A 22,531-nucleotide genomic window follows, 5' to 3' on the forward strand; every position below is an offset into this window, starting at 1 on the left:
ATTTTATATTATAATAATATTATATATATAAGATATATTATTATTGCCTATTTAATGAAATATATATATTATATATATATATATATATATATATATTATATTATAAAGAAAGAAAAAAAAAAAAAACCAATACATAATAATATTATAATAAATAAATATATATATATTATATATATATATATATATATATATATATATATATATATATGTACAGATATATAAAAAAAAAAAAAAGTTATCCTTTTTTGATAATATCAATAATATATATTTTTTGTTTTTAAGTAGAGCCACTTATATATTATTTTATAAGAAATATTAACTTAATTTTTTTTTTTTTTTTTTTAATTTTTTTAATTTATTTAATTTTTTTTCCATATAAAAAAAGAAAAAAAAACATTTATTCTTTTTGATAATTATATATGTTTATTAATCTTTTTTATTATATGTTTACCATAAAAATATAATACCACATATATATATATATATATATATATATATATTTATTTATTTATTTATTATATATATGTATATATAAGAACAAATGTATTATTTATTTATATATTTTTTTTGTTCACCTTTTTTCTTTTGCTGAAACATTTGGAAAAAGGCTATGAGAAAGAAAAAAAGAAAAAACAGAAAAACAGAAAAAGAGAAGATTATGATATATTTTGTAAAACTTAAAAATATATTAATTATAAATATATAATTGGTTAAGATTATATATATTATATATTTGATATATAAACATTACATATATATATATATATATAATTATATGTATATTTCCTTTTTTCATATAATAATAATAATACATTGAAACGATATTTTTGTAATATATGAACAATTTTAATTAGTAAAGTAATAAACTAAATTATAAGACCGAAATATATGAAAACATAAGTTAACTAAAAAGCAAATAAATATATAAATTTATATACATAAAAATGTACTTTTTATAAAATATATATATATATATATATTTTTTTTTTTTTCTCTTTCTTTTTTTTTGTTGTCGTTGTTCTTTTTTATTAAATAATATAATGATACTTTATGCATATAGTTGTATTCCATTTATTCCCTGTTTTTGATATATACATATAATATATATATATATATATATATATATATATATTTATATTTATATACCAATAAGATTTTTTAAATAGTATTTACTGTGTAAGCAGTTGTGTTATTATAATATATATATATATATATAAGTACATTATTTTTTTTTTATTATTTATTATTTTTTTTTTTTTTTTTTTGTGTGTGTGTAAAGATGAGCGAATTGAAAGAGTTCGATGAATTTAATTTTAAAAATTATGATAATTCTAATAATAATAACGAAAAAGAAAATGATGAAGGACCTTCGAATATTTTTTATGAAGAAAATAATGAAGTAGGAACATCACTGGATAAAATAAATTATATGAATCCTATAGAAAATGTAGATTATAATAATATGAACATGTCATCAAATAATTTCTATAACGAATTAGATAAAAGAGAAAGTTCAAGTTCCTTATTATACAACAATAATAATAATAATAATATGAATAATATAAATAATAACATTCATAAGAAATATAATGGTAGCGATATTAAAAATAATGATTCTTTTTATAAAAGTAATTTATCATCACCAATAAAAGAAAATAGAATGTCTTTTGAAAATTCTTATGAAACCTTTTTTGAAAAAGAATCAGATATTTCAGATACCGAAGTTTCTGATGTGTGGGAAAAAGAAAGATTACAAAGAATAAAAGAAAGAAAAGAATATGAAGAAAAAGAAAAAAAAGAAATTAAAAAAAAAGCTGCTCAAGATCTTAAAAAATGGTATGAAGAAATAGCTATCGTTATTGAAGAAAAAAAAAAATTATCTAACCAAAAATTATCAGAAGATAAAAAAAAAGAACAAAATATGGATAATAAAACATGGTTAAAAGTATCTCAATATCTAGATATGGAAAAAGGAGAATACTTTAAGGAAAATAGTCGAATGAAGCAGGTCCTCCTTAAACTAATACAAAAGGAAAGTTCATAGGGAAAAAAAAAAAAAAAAAAAAAAAAAATATAAATATAAATATAAATATATAAATATACTGTTTATATATTCATTATATTATTTTGATTCTTAAAAATTTAGGGGCGAAAATAAAATAAAAAATTTAATAAAATAAACATCATATATATATATATATATATATATATATATATATATATATTTATTTATTTATTTATTTTTTTTTTTTTTTCATTTATATGCTTTATTTTTTCAATTCTTTTTTTTTTTTTTTTTTTCTTTTTTAAAAATCTTTACATTTTATTAACAGTTTAACAAATTTGTATAACAAAAAAAAAAAAAAAAAAAAAAAAAAAAAAAAAAATTATAAAACGAATAAACTTATTTTTTACGTGTTTCTTTTTTTTTTTTTTTTTTTTTTTTTTTTATGTCAAGATTGTTTTCACCAGTTGAATATGTTAATAAACTTATTATATGTGAAAAGCTTTCATTTATCGATGATTTTTTTTCTCAGGGATGCTTTTGGAGATTTTGAATTCATTATTTCAATCTTTTTGTCATTTTCTACTTCATCTATATTTTTACATTTATTATGAGTTGTATATACCTTCGTTTGTGTATAAATATTATTAACCCCTTTTTTCGTTGGACTATTATCTGATAATGTTCTAATAATTTTTTTTTCATTTTTATTTGTTTCATATCCCTTATGTACATTTAATGATTTTGAAGAATTAACTGAAGAGCTTACCTGTCTTGAATGTTTTATTAAATTGGTAGATAATTTTGTTGGTACATCGTTAACATTTAATTTATTTATTTCTTTTGTATTTTTGTCACTACATTTCACTGCTGGGATATTTTTAATAACATTTTTTTCAATAAAGGATATGACTTCCTTAAAATTATTTTTGTGAAATTCTTGAACATATTTTACACTACTACTATTATTATTATTATTATTATTATTATTGTCTATATCTATATCTATATTAGATGAATTATCCTCGTGTGGTTTATTTATATGTAACTTATTTACCTTTACAACATCAAACATTTCATTTTTATTATTTTCTGGAAGATCCATATTTCCATTTGATTGCTTTTTCCTATTTGTATATACATGTTCTGAATCGTTCATGTTATTTGAAGAATTATTTTTTTCATACATATTTACAATATCAATATTATTTAATTCATTAATGTCTTTACTTAAATTATCTTCATTTAATATATCGATTTGATTATATTTTATTTCATCATAATTAGTAATATCATTTATTATTTTAGTTATATTATCATAACTGTTTTGTATGGTTTCATTTTCTGTATTTACATGTTTTTTTGAGGTAACATGAAATTCATTTCCGTTATTATATATATTCTTATTATGATGTTCATTTTGTAAGTTATTTATCTCTTTCTTAATATCCATGTTTGTATTCTCTTCATATGTATTCATTATATCATCATTAATTTTTTTATTTTTCTCTGTTGTTGTATTCTGTTTACTAGTAGTTTCTATAAAATTTTTTTGGAATAAGGAATTATAACTATCAATTTTTTTTCTTAAGTCTATATTTTTTTTTGCATAGTCTGATAATATAGAATTATTTCTAGTGCTATTACTACTTACTGTTCTTTTCCTACCAGTGTGTAAAACATGAATATTTTTGTTTTTATATTCTTTTTGTGAATCTGTTTTTTCATAATTTCTTAAGAGACTAGTAACTCGTTTATTCCTACTAGTATATGCTTGGATATTATTAGCACTGTTATAATTATGATGATAATAATTAATATTATGATTATTATTATGATTATTATTATGATAATTATTATGATTATTATTATGATTATTATTTTTGTTATTGTTGTGGTTACTTGTGTATTTTTTTGTCGAGTCGGAGTTATGAAAAAATTGAAAAGAATTATTTTTACATGTCATTTTAAAATGACTTAATGATTTTCTAATAAGTTTAATATTATCCCTTACTGCATGTATATTTTCATAATGCATTTTTCCAAAAGATTTATTTAATAAATTATTTCTAGAACTATTTTTAAATTCATTAAATATTTGTGGATATTGAGATAATACATGTTCTAATAATTTCTCTGCAGTAATTAAACTTTCATCGAATGTAATAATTTTATTACATTGGTTTTTACACAAATCTTTAAAATATTGTAATTCCTTAATGATTAAATTTTTGTCTTCTATAATTTTTTGTATTATTTCATTATGTTCTTTTTCTAAAGATGTGATAGAATTATTATATTTTTTAGTATATTCTTTTTCTTTTTGTATCATTTCATTTAAAATAATTTGTACTTGTTCAAAAGATTCTTCGAATTCTTTTTTTAGGGAATCGAAATTTTTTTGAGTATTTTTATATTTCTCTTCTACATTTTTTAATTCTTTTAATTTGTCTTTAATTCTCATATTTTCTTTATCTTTTTCATTTATAAGTATTGTAAATTTATCTATTTCATCTTTTATATCATTAATCATATTATTTTTTTCATATGTAACTTTTTGTAGTTTTTCTTCGAGCTCTTCTACTTTTTGACTATACATTTTTTCTTCACCTTCTAATATACCAGTCAAATTAAAATATTTAGCTTTGGTTTCTCCTAATTCTTTTTTTAACATATCATTTTCTTTTTTCATTATATCATTTTCATTTAATAGTTGTTCTTTATTTTTTTTCAGAGCATGGTTATCTTTTTGTAGTTGTTCTATTTCTTCTTTTAATGTAATAACATCATTATGTAGATGTTCATATTTTTTCGTAACATTATCTACTTGTTGTTCATAATAAAAATTCTTATTAATAATATCTTCTTTTTCTTCTTGATTTTTTTTTAATTGTTCTGATAATATATGATTTAAATTAACATTATTTTCTAACTCATATTTTTTTTCTTCAATAATACTTAATAAATCATTTTTTTCTAATTGTAGGTGTCTCATCATATTTTCATATTTTTTATTAAAATGTAATTTATCCTTTGCTGAATAATATTTTAATAAAAATATTTTTTTACATATATTTACTAAAACATTTCTATATTTTGTTTTGATCTTATTATAATTTCTTTCTAATAATTTATTTTCAAATTTTATTTTATCATTTTTTTTTACTAAGTAAAGATTTCGGATATTTAAATAACATCTTTTATAAATACTTTTATTTTTTAATTTAATATTATTTTTTACACTTTTTATTAAAAATTTTAATAATCTGTTATATTTATCTTCATGACATCTAGAAATTCCATTCGTTGTAACATTTACATCACTTTTCTCGCATGCTGATATTGTACTAACTTTATCTTCGATCTTTTCCATCCAATCTTTAATTTCTTTTATAGCTAGAATTAAATGTTCATCATTTTTTCCGTATGATGAACATATAGAATGGTTCGTATTAAAATATTTTAAATTACTAACTTGAGAGTAGCATACGGATTTATCGTCATTTATAAAATTTGGTTCTTTCCTAGTTTTATTCTTTTCTTGTGTAATTTCATTGATTCTATCATATCCACATTCTTCTCTTTTATTATCACAACATATATTATTATTATTATTTATATTATTTATATTGTTCCTATTTTCATTACACATTTGACTGTTTGTATTCTCTTCAATATTATTTTTCTCCACCTTTCGATGATCATTTTTTTTTTGTATAATTTGTTTTACCGTAGAAAATATATTGTGAGCCACATTAAAATTGGTAGTTAACTTACTTTTTTCATGCATTTTTTTGCTCCTTCCTGATATGATAGAATCTTTATCACGTATATGTATCATAGAAGCACTATCATCTGGTAAGACATCATCTTTTATGTCTAATTCTTCCAAATATTTTTCTTCTTGTTCGTAAATATGGTAATCAGATTTATCCCTTGACATAATATTCGTATTTTCCTTCTTAAACGTATTATTACAATTATTACAATTATTACAATTATTACAATTATTATTATGTGCTTCTTTATTTTTGTTGTTTTCTTTAGTTAATATGTCCCTCTCAAGAAAAATATTTTTCTTTAATTCTGTTTTATTCATATTGTGATACATATTCTGTCCGTTATTTAAGTATATATCAGATTTCATTTTGCTAGTAAAAGATTCATTATCTATACATATATTTTCATACGTAGAATCATACTTATTAAGATTTATAAATTTATTATTATTATTATTATTATTTTTATTTTTTTTTTCATTTCTCATCATATGTTGTAACACCTTATCATTTTTTATTAAATGGATATTATTTTGGTTCCCTGTGTTATTCATATGTGCATATTGTTCCCATTTACTTTTTATTTTATCTAATGATATATATTCATTCTGATCTCCCGAATTATTAGTTTTAAAATAATGTACTTGACTTTTTGAAGAATTTAAAATGTGTCTCTTACCAATAGTACTACTACAACTATTATTGCTATTATTTTTATTATTGTTACTATTATTATTATTATTGTTACTATTATTTTTATTATTGTTGTTATTATTATTGTTTTTATATTTATTATTTTCATATAGAGTATGCTTTTGTACACAAGATGACAAATTGGATCGCGGTATTCCATAAATCTTAGTATTATAATTAAGATAATTATAAGGAAAATTACAATTATTATTATTGTTATTATTTAAATAATTATTATTTTTTAAAAAAAAATGTAAACTAAATTTATTTATATTTTGACCACTCAATTTTGTACTATTATTAAATAAACCAATAGCTTCATTTATATTAATGTTACACAAAATGCTATTTGTTTTTAGACCTAATCTATATTTAACAGAATCATTTTCTAAATCCAGTTTACATAAAGGTAAATAAAAAACACTCAATGGTTTGGGCAAATGTTGCAATTCATTTTTATTATTATTTATAAGAAGACTTGATGTAGAACAAGCAAAAAGAGAATCATAAAATATAATAGTTAATACTCTATTTTCAAAATTTTCATCATTAGTATCGATAATATATTTTTCTATTTCTAGAGGTGATTCACTATAAGTATAAAAATTTATACTTTTGTCATAAACAAATATAAAAGGTGTACCATTAAATTTTTCTCCTTTCCAACATGCAGGAGCATGTATTAATACTTTATAGTGTTTCATATTGCTACATTTATCTGACATATTTATACTAACATGTGATGTCCTCTTATTAACAATATTACAATTATAATTATTATTATTGCCAAAACTATTAGTATTATCTTGTTTATCATCATTTCTATATTCATTTTCGTTCTTATTTATAATTATGCTTTTCATTTTATTTATATTCCTAATATTATTTTTATTATCATCTTCCTTATGTATATCACATTCGTTATTATTAATAGACATACATTTTATTTTATTCTTTTCCTCTGTTGATATATCTTTAATAATTGTACCATTTCCTATAATTTGACATTCCTTCATTTTTTTTCCTTCATCATTATTTATAATATTATATTCTGATTCTTCCTCTATTATATTATCCATCTCATTTTTATTCTCCAAATGTGTACATTTATTATATGTAGAATTAAGCATCGTTTTTTTTTCTTCTTCTTTTTCGTTCTTCATATTTGATACACCTAAGCTTTTTCCCTCATTATTTATCTCAACATGTATTCTATCATCTTTTCCATTATTTTTATCATTTTTGTCATTTCCATCATTTTTATCATTTTTGTCATTTCCATCATTTTTATCATTTTCATCATTTTTATATTTTTCATTCTCTACAATATCGTTAGAATGGCCTTCTTTTGGTTCTTCAATCTTTCCAACAATTTCATACTCGGCAATTATGTCCTTCATATTTTACATACAAAAAAAATTTCTTATACTATATATAAATATATATGTATAAAAATATGTATAATTAATGGATATCCGCGAACTTTTTTTTTTTTTTTTTTTTCTTCTTTTTATAATTTTATGATGGTTAGCAATATATAATACCTACACATTCGATAGATAAATAAATAAATAAAATAAAAATAAAAATATGATCAAATTATTATATGTATCTTTTTTTTTTTTTTTTTTTATAAAATTATTTTCATTTATATATTCTTTTTATGCTCCTAGGCAACATGGAACAAACATGCTATATAATATTCCAAAAAAAAAAAAAAAAAATAAATAAAAATAAAATAAAATAAAATAAATGAAATGAAATTGATAAAATTAAAATAATAACAAAAATAAAATAACAAAAACTACAAATGTGGCATATACAACAAAATACTTCCTATAAAAAAAAAACATGAAAGAATTTAAAAAAGGATACATACATATATATATATATATATATATATTTATATATTTATATATTATGAAAAAAATTATATAAAATTTATCATTAATGCGAGGTAAATATATATAAAATATTTTTTTTCTTTTACAACAAAATAAATCTTATATGTATAAAAACAAATATTGTTAAACAATCATATTATGTCCACATGTGTAGAGAAAACAATTATGTCTTTATATAGAATATTAAAATAATATGAATATATAAATCAAAACAAAAAAAATAATAAAACCTAATATACGTAACGCCTTTACAAAAAAATATAATAAAAATTTAAAACCATTAAAAATTACAAAAAAAAAAAAAAAAAAAAAAAATTTATATATATTATATATATATATATATATATATATATATATATATACATTTTAGTTCAAAACATATATAAATTGGAAAATGAAAATATGAAATCTCAAAAAAAATAAAGGAAAAAAAATATATAAAATAATTAGATAAATAAATAAATATAAATATAAATATCAATATCAATATATATATATATATCCTGTATTTAGTAATATGGACAATTGTATTATATATATATATATATATATATATATATGTATACTTTTTTTTTTTTTTTTTTTTTTTTTTTTTTAATATTTGACGTTATATATCATATAGAATAAAAATAATAATGCTTACAACAACAAAAAAGAAAAAAAAAAAGAAAAAAAAAGAATAGAATAGAATAAAAAACACACATTTACAACATTATTTAATACAACAACAATGCTATAATTATGCATAATAGTGTCTTCATTTATATGATGGAATGTTATCATAAAAATATATAAATATAATATATATTATATTAATGTACACCTCTTTTTATGAATTATACTTTAAAAAAAAAAAAAAAATTCAACAAATAATTTAAAATATATATATTTATATATATTTTCAATATTGATCATATTTTTGGTATTGTATTTATTTGGGGGTATTTTATATGTGTGCAATAATATATGTATGTATAATTATAAAAACAATTTATCAATATAAAATATATAAATATATATATATATATATATACATATATATATGTATGTATAATATTAATATATAATTATTTTATTGATATTTCACAATTCAGGCGTGTTCTATATTTTTATATGTTGTTTAATGGTATATTATACATATTTTTGTATATGTGAAAAAAAAAAAAAAAAAACTTTTACTTTTCTGCACATGAAAAGTACAATAATGTATTAATTTGTAACATTTTTAAAAGGATAACAATATATAGCTATGTTTTTCTATTTACTTAATTTTGAATTTTTTTTTTTTTTTTAATCTATATAATGATTATAAAGTTTCATATAATAATTTATTGTCTATAATAAAATATTTGAACAAACACTATGAAATACACAAATAAAAGGAAAATTAAAATAAATTTATATTTAATTATATACATATATATATATATATATATATATATATATATATATATAAATGAATTCATTTTTCAAACACATAAAATAAATGTCCCTATTATAAAAAAAAAATAAAATAAAATAAAATAAAGAAATTTCTTTTTATTTAAGGAAGCTTTAATTGTATATAATTTTAAAATGGGAAAAAAAAAAAAAAAAATTTTTTTTTATAATTTTTATTTCCTATTTTCCCCCAATTTAGTATATGTCTCATTATATTATATAATATAATTCATATTATTTCATTTTTATTTTATATTTTTTTTTCATGTGGGGCTCATACCATGAGAAGAAGCATAATAATTAGGATATGGTACTTGTGGGAAAAAAGGCATAGGGACTGGTTGTGAATTTACATATTTGTGTGCATTCATTAAAAGAAAATCAGGTGGGAAAGTTCCAGGAACATTCATATTTGTATTTGCGATATTTGGGTTAGCCATAAGGTTAATCGAATTATTATTAATTGCATAATTAATATTGGAATGCATATAAGAATGCATATGAGGAAAGTTCATATGATTATTCTGTACAACATGTGGATTTCTCATAGGATATATATTCATGTTTTTATTTGAGGTAAAATTTGTGTCCATATTTGTTGAGGGCAAATTAAAAAAGTATGGGTTATTTGAACTTATATGAAGAGAACTGTTATTATTATGAGGGGAGAAGTAATTACGCATATATGGATTATAATATATGGGATTTTCTATATATCCTGAATTAGTAATATTATTATTATTGTTACTACTAATATTGTTGTTACTACTAATATTGTTGTTACTACTAATAATGTTGTTACTACTAATATTGTTGTTACTACTAATAATGTTGTTATTATTAATATTATTGTTATTATTAATATTGTTGCTATTATTAATATTGTTGTTATTATTAATATTGTTGTTATTATTAACATTGTTGTTGTTATTCATATTATTATTATGATTTGTAACAGTTGTAATATTAGGGGGTATCATAGGTATATAAGGTAAATTTACTAAAGTGTTTGAAATGTTTTGTGCAGGCATGTTTTTTGAAATATTATTAGATGATTGATAATTATTTGATACATTATTTGCTCGTAATTCTCCTAATATGTTTTTATAACTTAAATTTTGATAACAATCAAATTTAAATGGACTAAGTGTACAATCCTCTGTCGTTGAACATCTAAGTATATTACCCATGAAGGTATTAAGGCCAACCGGATTAGCCTCTTCTTTTCTCTATAAAAAAAGGGTACAAACATAATATATAAATATAAATATATAAATATATATATATATATATATATATGGATATATAATTTTTTTTATGCTTTATCATATTGTACCACATTAAATTGACACAACTCGTTGGATAATTTTAAAAAATTCGGATCTTTCGTTGTCTGGTTCACTGAATTCTGGAATTTATATAACATCATATCTATATTTATGTTTTGCTAAAAATAAAATAACATAAATAAATATAAACACATATGTGCATTCACACATATATATATATATATATATATATAGTTATTATTGTTATATTGTTGTATTTTTTTATGAGTTCAAAGGTATACAAACATATACATATTTATAAATATTATATGTACAGGAAAAAATGGAGGATTTATTCGATAACAGGATTTAAAATTTTCCATATGGTTGTGTGGCTTAATTAAAAAAATAAAATAAAATATATATATATATATATATATATATATATATATGTATGTATGCACGTGTTTTATCTTTACTTTTATAAAACTTACATATATTGGTCTCATTCTTCCATTTTTACAAAAGTTCGGGTCTGCGTATGGGAACATTTGATTTTGTGACTCAGGGAATATGGGTACATTTGGATAGTACTCTAAAACAAGAATATTAAATATAAATATATACATGCATAAATATATATATATATATATATATATATATATATGTATTATCCTAACCAATATTAGGGCCTATCATATTATTTTTCGCGTTAATATAATTATTCATATTCATAATATATCCATCATATGGACGTATATTACTATTATTTAACATAATATTATAATTGTTATTATTTATATTCATATTATTATTTAGTACATTTTCTTTTGCTTGAATTTTATTTTCATCTTCAAACAAATGAAGAATAAAATAATAAATAAATAAATAAATAAATATAAACATATACATACATATATATATATATATATTCATAGATAACGTTCAAAGGAAGTTGTTCTTTTACCTGGATCATTTGCGTTGTTATGTTTTGTCTTTTCTGCATAAAAAAAAAAAAAATAATAAAACAACATAAGATATTCAATAACAAAATGGGTGATATATTAATTATACACAAAAAATGTTTACATAATATATATATGTATATACTTGTATGTGTTCAAAATATAATATATATTCATTATTGTTATAATATTTATATAACCTGCTATATGGGATATATTTTTTTGACTATCAATATATGGCTGATTCATTCCTGAATGGTCTTTAATTGTTCTTATGTTAGCATCTTTTTTATTTAAATTCATTTTACTAAGAAAGGTATACAATAATATAGTTGTGTATACATAATATATATTTATATGTATATATGAAGAGATTATTTACATTTACTATTATTTGTTATTTTGTTGTATTTTTTTTTTTTTTTTTTGTCATATTGATTATATATATATATAAAAACGCCCTACATATATTCATATAAATACTACAATATTATATATACTTATAAACAAATATTTCATATGTATAATATTTCATATATATATATATATATATATATATATATATATATATATATATATATATATGTATATGTTTGTGTTTGCAAGTATGTGTTTTTGTATATTTGTTTTTTTTATCTTTTATTTATTATTTTTTTATATTTTTTTTTTTATTTTTTTGTATGTATGTGAGATTATATATATATGCTTGTAATGTTTATGTGCTTATATGATTATATGATTTTTATGTGTGCGTTTATTAATATGCGTATTTGGAGAGTGAACATGACAAATGAATGTAATTGTAATATGATCATTATCAAAATATTTTATTTCGTTTTATTTCGATATTTTATTTATTTTATTATTTATTTATATATTTATAATTCATTTATTTTTTTATTTTATTTTTATTATTACTACGTTAATTTCTCATTGAATTCTTTCGATGCCGTGATAAATTCTTGTTTTTCTGTTGTTTTGTCTTTTTTATGTAATTCCTTATTTTTTGTCTGATTTTTAAACATTATCCATTCCGTTCGTGTTTTTTCATCAAGTTTTGGCAAGGCCGGTTCCAAATTTAACGCGTTAATACCCTATACGAAAAAAAAAAAAAAAAAAATATATATATATATATATATATATATATAATATAAAATAAAAAAAATAATAAATAATAAATAAAGTATAAAGTATAAACAAAATTATAGAACTTTATTCCTTTAGTATTATATTTATAAAATATTTAAATCTTTTAAATTTTATTACGATAAATTCCGAATTTTTGCTCACTGATTTTTTTGAAGGAATTTTATTTTTTTTATTTGCGCAAATATTTTCTTCAATGGATGAAGATACTGTAAAATTTATTTGCTTCTGCTTATTTGCAGTACCTACAAAAAAAAAAAAAAAAATATATATATATATATATATATATATATATTTATATTTATATATTTATGCTAATTTATGAATATGATTTAAATTGTTGAACATATAGAATATTCTACAAACTATACATTTTTGTTCCGTAAAAAAATTATTTCTTACTATAATTATTACTTGGATATTTTTTTTCGTTTTCCCTTTTGACTAGTTGCAATTTTTCTTTCAAATCTTTTACATTAACATGATGATATTTTCCCTGATAATTTTTATATTTATTGTCTTCTTTTTTAAATTTATTGTTTTTAAAAAATTTATCTTTATTTTGTCTAACGGCTCCAAATAAATCTTCTTCATCTATTTCATTATTATTCTTTTCTTGATCTTCTGGGTCTAAATGCATACCTCTTTTTTCTAATTCTTTAGCTATTTTATCTGCTTGTATTTTTACATGATGTGGAATTTTATTTATATCTAAATTGGTTGTATAAATTTCTTCTTTATAAGTACTTGTAACTCCATATAATTTTCTATTATGTTCAAATTGGTCCCAAGGCTCATTTAATTTATCATCCAATTTTAATTTTGTTTCATCAACAATATCATTATCACCTACCCATCTTTTTAATTCACGATTATTAGTATGCCCATTTAATTTTCCTTTTTTATTTTCAGATATATCTGCATCTATTCTAAATATATCCTTTGAATAAATAGAATTATCTGGATCTTTTAGATTCATATTAATGTTTTCACCTATAATCGTAGTATATAAGTTATCTGTAATAATCATTGATTTATTTATTGGACCATTTGTATTTTCATTTTTTGGTATCATACGAGTATGATTTAAGGATATATCTATCTCTTTCTTATCATTTTTTGCTGTTAAATTATATGCATGAAATAAACCTCTAATCTCTTTACCATCCTTCATATAAACATTCACTTCATTTCCTAGTAAGCACGTCATAACATAAGATAGACGATCTTCATTAATATTTTTATGTGCACCTGATGAATTTATATTTTCCGTTTTCTTCATTTTATTCATTTAAACAATACATAAATTTTAACCAATAAACATATAATGCATATATGTCATATATTATAAAAAAATAAAAAAATAAAAAAATGTATATACTTATATCTTAAAAATATAGGCATAGAAATAATGTAATAAATAAAAAAAAAAAAAAAAATTATATATATATATATATATATATATGCACATATGTATGTGTATACCGTGAAATATAAAATTTGTGTTTAAACGTTTATGAGAATATATACAAATACGAAACGGTAAAATCAAATATAAAAATGAAATGATAAACTATGTGTAGGTATAAATAAATATACATATATATATATATATATATATATATATATATATATATATATACAATTAAGTATATATTTTTTTTTTTTTTTTTTTTTTTTTTTTTTTTCTGTACAAATTAAATCTACATAAAATTATATGTTATAAATCATATACTATATATATAATATATGTGTATGTATAATATATATATTTATATATATGTTAATTAATGTGTAAAAAATATAATATAAATGCATTCATTTATATATTTACAAATATTCCCTATAAAATTTTAACAAAGTTATAAAGAATGCTTATATGTAATGATGGTATCATATTATATGTTCGTTCAAAATGTTATATGTATTATATTTTAATTTAATTTACTAATGCATAAGAAAATAATTGTACAATTTACATACATAAAAAACTATATACATATAATATATATATGTATACATATCTATGTATGATTTACTGTTCTCATTTTATTTAATTTTATACATGTTATTTTTATTTTTATTTTCATTTTTATTTTATTTGTTTTTTTTTTTTTTTTTCAATTATATAATATAGATCAACAAGGACCTTTAATAGAATGTAATTATAAAAAATATACAAACATATTAAAAAAAAAAAAAAAAAAACGAAAATGTAGATTATTAATATATAATAAATAAAAAAGAAAAATTATTTTTATATACATAATATGCTTAAAAATGTAAAAAATTATAAGTTACACAATATAATAATAAAAGAACTTTTTTTTTTTTTTTTTTTTCAATATGGAGAAGTTATAATGTATATATAAATTAAATGAAAAATAAAATAAAATAAAAAATATGAAATGGTTCTTTTTATTCGTATTTTATATGTTAATTTGAAAAAGATATTTCTTCAAATATTTTATTTGTACATAAAAAAGAAAGTTATATATATATATGTATATATATATATATTTATAATATACGTATTTTTTTTTTTTTTTTTTTTTTTTTTTATATTTAACTTTAATGATAGGTATACAGAATTTTAAAACATTTTCTTTATGTGTATGAATATATAGGATATTTTCTTCAATTCATAAAACAAAAAAAAATAAAATTAAAAAAAAATAAAAAAATAAAAATAAAAATAAAATAAAATAAAATAAAAGAAAGGAAAGGAAAGGAAAAATATTTAAAAAGATTATTTTGTATTTTATTTTTCAATTGATTATAGTATCTTACAAAGTAATATATATATATACATATGAGAAAAAAAAAATATATAAAAATTAAACATGTATATTATGTAACGACGTTCCTATTATATTAGGAAAACAAAAATGTACGCATATATATTATTGACATAATTAATAAAAAATATCGTGAAGTGTGTACTACTTTTTTATTTTATTTTATTCCTTAGTTGCAATTATCTTTAAAAGAAAAAAAAAAAAAAAATCGATGTGTTAATTATTAATATAATTTCTTGTATATTTTTAATAATTTTCAATATTTTATACTGAAATTTCCATAATTCGAATTTTCAATGTAATTTGCTATTTTTTATTTTTTTTTTGTGTTTTATTTTTTTTTTTTAATCCTTTTTTCTTGTATTAAAATAAAAGAACTTATTAAATTTATACACATACTTATTATATAACAAGAAGAAATAGAAATAGTATCACTAAATATTCCATATATATATGAATTTTTTTTTATTTTAAACATATTGAAATATATGTCTAGTAAGTATTGTTATCATATATTATTTTATGTTCTAATATATTTTTTTCTTAGGCTTATATGTTTATATTATATTATCACTATGAATTAAAATTTTTGAATAAATATAAAAATAAAATTAAAACAAATGAAAGTTATTAATTTCTTGATATTGGTCTTTCCTTTTGGAATATAAACAAAATTATTATATTTCCTCTATACAGAATAATATGTATTCTAAAAGAAAAAAAAAAAAATTATACAAAAATATATATATACATATTCCATATGTAGCCATAACAAAAAGATGCATCCTTGAAACAAACCTATATGTAATATATATATATATATATATATTATTTATATTTATATATTTTTTTATGTATAGAAATAAATTATTATCTATATTATATATAACTTCTGTTTCAAAAAATTTATATATATATAATAATTTTTAATTATAATATGTATGTTCAACTTTAAATATATTTTAAACATTTCTATAATGATAAATCTATTTCTTCTTAATTAAAATCCTTTTAGTTATTTCATAATCATTTCTTTTTTATAAGAATATGATTTTTTTTTTTTTTTTTATTTATCTACAAAATATGTGTATATATATATATATATAAAACATGGTAAATAAAACAAAATATAAAAAAAAAACTAAAAATTGGTGAAATAAGGATAAGAAAAGAAGTGTACATATATATATATATATATATATGTATATATTGATTTTTTTTTTTTTTTTTATTTTTATTTTTATTTTTTTTCTTTATGCTTGGCCATTATAACGGTTATTCATTTAAAATGTTCATCTTATAAAACATACTAAATGAGCCAATTACATATATATTGGTATATAAAAAAAAAATTAAAATTTTACAAATTGAAATTATTTATAGAATAGTTCCTAAATATGGAAGTAAAAAAGAAAAGAGATGAACATTATTATATATAAATATGTAACACATATTTGGTACAGATAGATAAAAGTATACTTTAAATTCTATTTTTGTACATTTTGATATATATATATATATATATATATATATGTACATATTTATTTATTTATTTATTTATTTATTTATGTACATTTTAGATATTCACTAGTAGCCAATTTTATAATGCTCAAGGGAATATATTTGAGAGAACATTTATGTGGCCAATATAAAAAGACTAATTACTTTTGTGTGAGATATTTTTCTATTTTACAAAGATATATAAAAGCAAGGCCACACTCTCATGAATTGAAAGTAAATGAAACAGATATAAATGAAGAGAAAAAAGAAGAAGATAGTAAAAGGAAAAGAGGAGAGAGTAAATATTACGCACCTAATATTACTAGAGGGATAATACCAAAATGTGCTTATATGAATACATGGGAAATGCCTGAACAACCAGAAAATGCACAGTTTCTTAAAATAGCACTAATAGGTGCTCCAAATGCAGGAAAAAGTTCCTTATTAAATTCTATATTGAATAAAACCATTTCAGCTGTTTCACCAAAAATTAATACTACAAAATATGATATAAAAGGTATATATAGTAAGGATAATGTTCAGTTGATATTTATTGACTCTCCTGGTATTATTCCTTCTCATAAAAAAAAAAAATTCTGCAAGGAATTAGTTACATATGCATGGAAAGGATATGAAGAAGCAGATTTGGTTTTGTTCATAGCAGACGCAGTTAAAAGGCCAACACATGATATCCTAAATATTGTAAGAATGTTAGCCCCAAAAAATGTAGAACCATATGATAGCGAAAGTGATGACGAATCATTTCAAAATAATAAAATAAACGATAATAGACAGAATATTATCAATACAGAGTCATCTAATGATCCATTAGATTATATGAACAATATAGATAATAAATCAGAAGATGAAAATAATATTTCTCATATAAAATATGATGAAATGAATAGAGAAGAAAAGTTTATAAAATATTTTAGTAAAGAAATGGATAAGGATTTACAATATTCTGATAAAAGTATAAAAGAGAACTTATTTAAAAGTCGAAAAGTAATAAGAAATTCTTATTCTGATAATATTAAAAATAATATAACAATTGATCATAATAATGAACAAGAAAAATTACATAAAACAAACAAAAAAAATGATTTTATACCACCAGTAATTTTAGTTTTAAATAAAGTCGATTTATGTACTCATAATAAATGGGCAAATGCTAGAGCAAAAGAATATATGAATAATGGAATATTTGATAATATATTTTTCATATCTGCTAAATATAATAAAGGAATTGAAGAATTATTAAATTATATCATAAAGTATAAAACAAAAAATCAATATTGGGTATATCCAAAAGATGCTATTACAACATTAAGTAAAGTACAAATTGTTGAACAACTAATCAATACATATATATATTGTTGGTTTAATAAGGATGTCCCATATAAAGTTAAGCATCATATGTTATCATGGTGTGTAAATTTGGATAATTCCTTAATCATTGAATATCAAATTATTGTAAAAAGTGAAAAAGTAGCTAAAATGATATGTGGAGTGCATAATAAATTAATCATAAATATGAGAAAAAATGTATCCTACAAATTAACCAAATTATGGAACAAAAATGTATATGTGCACATTCACGTAAAGTCTATAAGTACATGAAGCAATATTTCTAATAAAAGAAAAATTGTATATACATATATATATATATATATATATATATATATATATGTGCATACGTTTCCTCCTTTTTTTTTTTTTTTTTGTTATATTTTTTTTTCCATTTAATATTATATATATATATATATATATATATATATATAATTATATATGTCCTTATTATACATATACCTATTTTTTTTAAGTAAAAAATTATTATAATAAAACAAGTAGTATCCAATAAAATATATATATACAAAATGGTTAGCTAAAAATATGATAGCCATATTGACAAAAAAAAAAAAATAAATAGATAAATACAAAATACAAAAACATATACAAATACATATACATATACAAATACATATACATATACAAATACATATACAAATAAAGCGTCGAACATATTAATTTATGTATATATATTCACCACCAAACCTCATACAAGACCATATTCAAGGTCCGGCCATATAAATTTGGCTTGAACGAAATTGTCTTCTGGTAAATGACATATAAAATTATACATTCGTATACAATAAATAGTTAGATTTGATAATTCCTTGGAACTTTTATAATTTTCATTTTCATTATAAACATGATTAAAAAGGAGATTCGAAATATGTCCTGCATATAATTCTTTAGTTATACAATCATCTAATCCAACACAAAATCCTAGGGAATATTCTTGCATATTAATTAAATATGTGTTAAAAGAAAATTCGGGTATTTTCGATTTGATAATTAAACCTCTGTAATAGTCCCATATTTTTTCCCATAGTAATACTTTTAGATGATTGTTATTTATCATATTTAATTTTACACAATATATCCATACGTGCATACACAGAAAATACATAATTTCACGTACATCGTTTTTATTTAAATGAAAATTGGAAAGCAACACTTGGTTATTTATTCTTTCATATATTGGGGATATAAAAATATGGATATTTATTTTATATTTTGAATTAATTATATTTGTAAAATAATTTACTATAGATATATTTTTAATCTTTTTCATAAATTTATTTACAAAATTTAAATAGTAGTAAGCAATTATACTATTATTACAATAAAGATTATTTAAGTTTGAATTTAATTTTTTATAATAATCAGAAACATTATTTTGATTGTATTTTTTAATACATTCATAAATTAAATTATTATCTATATTAATATTTTTATTGGACATTATATATTCATGATTTTTTCTTATTTCTTTTTCTTCTTCTTCATTTAAAATATATTCACAGTAGGATTCTTTTGTAGTTTTCCATTTTAATTTATTATCCATCAATGTATTATCTATTATACATTTAAAACGTTTAACACATTTGAAGTTTCTATGCTTATAATTTGTAATTCGCAAATATTTATACATTCTTTTTTTTTTTTTTTTTTGTTGTTTATTTTATATTATTATGATATTATATTATTATGATATTATATATACCTTTTTATATTTTTATGAAAGGAAATAAAAAACATATGAAGCATACTTTAATTTTTCCATTATAATACAAAAAGGAAAAAAATAAATATATAACCAAAGAAGTTAATATATAAATATATACACATAGAAATATATATATATATATATATATATATATATATATATGTTAACCCCTCTTTAACCTTTTGTAATATTATCAAATATATACATTTTTTTTTTTGCCAACATTTTACTAAATTATAATATTAAAATTTAACACAAAAAAAAAAAAAAAAAAATAATACATATATATATATATTATTATATATATATTATTATATATATATATATATACGCATTATTTTTTAAAATAATTACATTTATAAATAACCATTATAATTTTAAGATGTTCATTATTCATGTATAAGACCCATAATTTTATAATATTATTAAAAAAAAATGAAAAAATATTTAATATTTAAGGAAAACATTTAATAATATATAAAACAAAATTGGATGTTCTAATATTTATAAAAGACGAAAAAACAAATAAAATATATATGTATTTTTATTTTTATCCCTCTTATTTTCATTGTAAGTTATCACAAATTATTAATGTATACAAAATACATACTTTTCTGAAGAACTGAGGAAAGTTTTCTTCAAATATATATATATATATATATATTTTTATTATATTCAAGATGGATATATAAGGAAGACATTTTTTTTATTTTTATTATAATCTTTTAAAGGAGAATATAGAAAATAACTTTATATATTCAAATATCCAATTAATATCTGATAGGTTTTTATAATATTTTTAAAATTTGTGTATATTTTCTTAAACATATATATATAAATATATATATAACATTATTTTATAAAAAAAAACAGCACTTTTTTTTTCTTAATAAGAATACATTATATTTCTTTTTTTAATACAAATAATTATTATTATGGAAAATTTAATAATTTAACCCTAATCCTAAAATTTATATAATGTAAATAAAAAAAAAAATATATAAATATTATATACATAATTATATAAATATATTTTAGCCTATAAAATTTTAATAAACATATATTTAAGTATTCATATTTTTTAATTTTTTTTTTTTGATATATCATTTTTTAATTTATATAATATAATTAATATTCCTGAAAATAAAAATTGAAGTGTAGAGAATTATATAGAGGGATACCTGTGAAAATATATAATAAAAGAAAAAAATATAAAAATGTATAAATAAAAAAATAAAAATATAAAAAAAATGGAAACACAAGAAAATAACATAAAAATAAAATAGATGACATAATTAACAAAAATAAAATAATAAACAAAAAAAATAAATCCATAATTAATTAAAAAAAAATGTTTAATTATTATTATATATAAAAACATTTATCAATAAATAGTTTAATAAATATTTTATATAAATATTAATTATTTTTAACACATAATAATAATAAATTATACATTGTTATATAATTATATATAATTATATATAATTATATATATATATATATATATATATATATATATATATGTATGTATAATTATATGTATATCTATATGTATATGTATAGGGAGAGAGAAACTTTTATGATTTTTTACTTTTTTTATTTATTTATTATATCCATCTTAGCTAATTTTTTTATTTATTTTCAAAAATATATACTTTAATATATTATTATATTTGTTATTAGTATTATCTTATTATATATTTTCAATATTTATATGAACCTTAATAATTTTATTAAGAATTTTATTTCTCCATATATCAATCTTTATCTCTAATCTTATATTTTTATTTTCTATATAAATACTTAATATTATATTAAATATATAAGGATTTAAAAAAAAATAAAAATAAAATAAAAAAACACACTTTTTTTAAGCAAATAAACATATAATAATAAAATAAAAAAATGTAATATTATATATTATAATTTTTATATAAACAAATAATGAATAATTTAA

General features: G+C 18.0%; 5 protein-coding genes across 6 annotated transcripts; 2 read left to right on the forward strand and 3 right to left on the reverse strand.

The window, feature by feature from the left end:
* Positions 1-1,279: 1,279 nt before the first annotated feature.
* PF3D7_1435500 (clathrin light chain, putative) lies at positions 1,280-2,044 on the forward strand (the record flags this gene model as incomplete). Its single annotated transcript, XM_001348474.1, has 1 exon — positions 1,280-2,044. The coding sequence occupies one exon, from the start codon at positions 1,280-1,282 to the stop codon at positions 2,042-2,044; it is 765 nt and encodes a 254-aa protein (XP_001348510.1).
* Positions 2,045-2,510: 466 nt separating this feature from the next.
* Positions 2,511-7,877, reverse strand: PF3D7_1435600 (conserved Plasmodium protein, unknown function; the record flags this gene model as incomplete). The annotated part of the gene is made up of 1 exon (XM_001348475.1): positions 2,511-7,877. One exon carries the CDS (start codon positions 7,875-7,877, stop codon positions 2,511-2,513), a length of 5,367 nt encoding a protein of 1,788 aa, XP_001348511.1.
* Positions 7,878-10,084: 2,207 nt separating this feature from the next.
* Positions 10,085-14,491, reverse strand: PF3D7_1435700.1 (ataxin-2 like protein, putative; the record flags this gene model as incomplete). Of its 2 annotated transcripts, XM_001348476.2 has the most annotated exons (10): positions 10,085-11,050; positions 11,158-11,268; positions 11,425-11,484; positions 11,584-11,684; positions 11,770-11,940; positions 12,057-12,089; positions 12,255-12,361; positions 12,973-13,148; positions 13,321-13,445; positions 13,615-14,491. In XM_001348476.2, 10 exons carry the CDS (start codon positions 14,489-14,491, stop codon positions 10,085-10,087), a joined length of 2,727 nt encoding a protein of 908 aa, XP_001348512.2. The 2 variants fall into 2 exon arrangements, with proteins under 2 accessions (XP_001348512.2, XP_024329206.1); XM_024473362.1 differs by lacking the exon at positions 11,425-11,484.
* A 3,112-nt stretch (positions 14,492-17,603) lies between these two features.
* On the forward strand, positions 17,604-19,118 carry PF3D7_1435800 (GTPase Era, putative; the record flags this gene model as incomplete). Its single annotated transcript, XM_001348477.1, has 1 exon — positions 17,604-19,118. One exon carries the CDS (start codon positions 17,604-17,606, stop codon positions 19,116-19,118), a length of 1,515 nt encoding a protein of 504 aa, XP_001348513.1.
* A 436-nt stretch (positions 19,119-19,554) lies between these two features.
* PF3D7_1435900 (conserved Plasmodium protein, unknown function) lies at positions 19,555-20,496 on the reverse strand (the record flags this gene model as incomplete). The annotated part of the gene is made up of 1 exon (XM_001348478.2): positions 19,555-20,496. The coding sequence occupies one exon, from the start codon at positions 20,494-20,496 to the stop codon at positions 19,555-19,557; it is 942 nt and encodes a 313-aa protein (XP_001348514.2).
* Between the last annotated feature and the right edge of the window lie 2,035 nt (positions 20,497-22,531).

This window comes from Plasmodium falciparum (assembly GCF_000002765.6).
Source record: "Plasmodium falciparum 3D7 genome assembly, chromosome: 14".
Lineage (NCBI taxonomy): Eukaryota > Apicomplexa > Aconoidasida > Haemosporida > Plasmodiidae > Plasmodium > Plasmodium falciparum.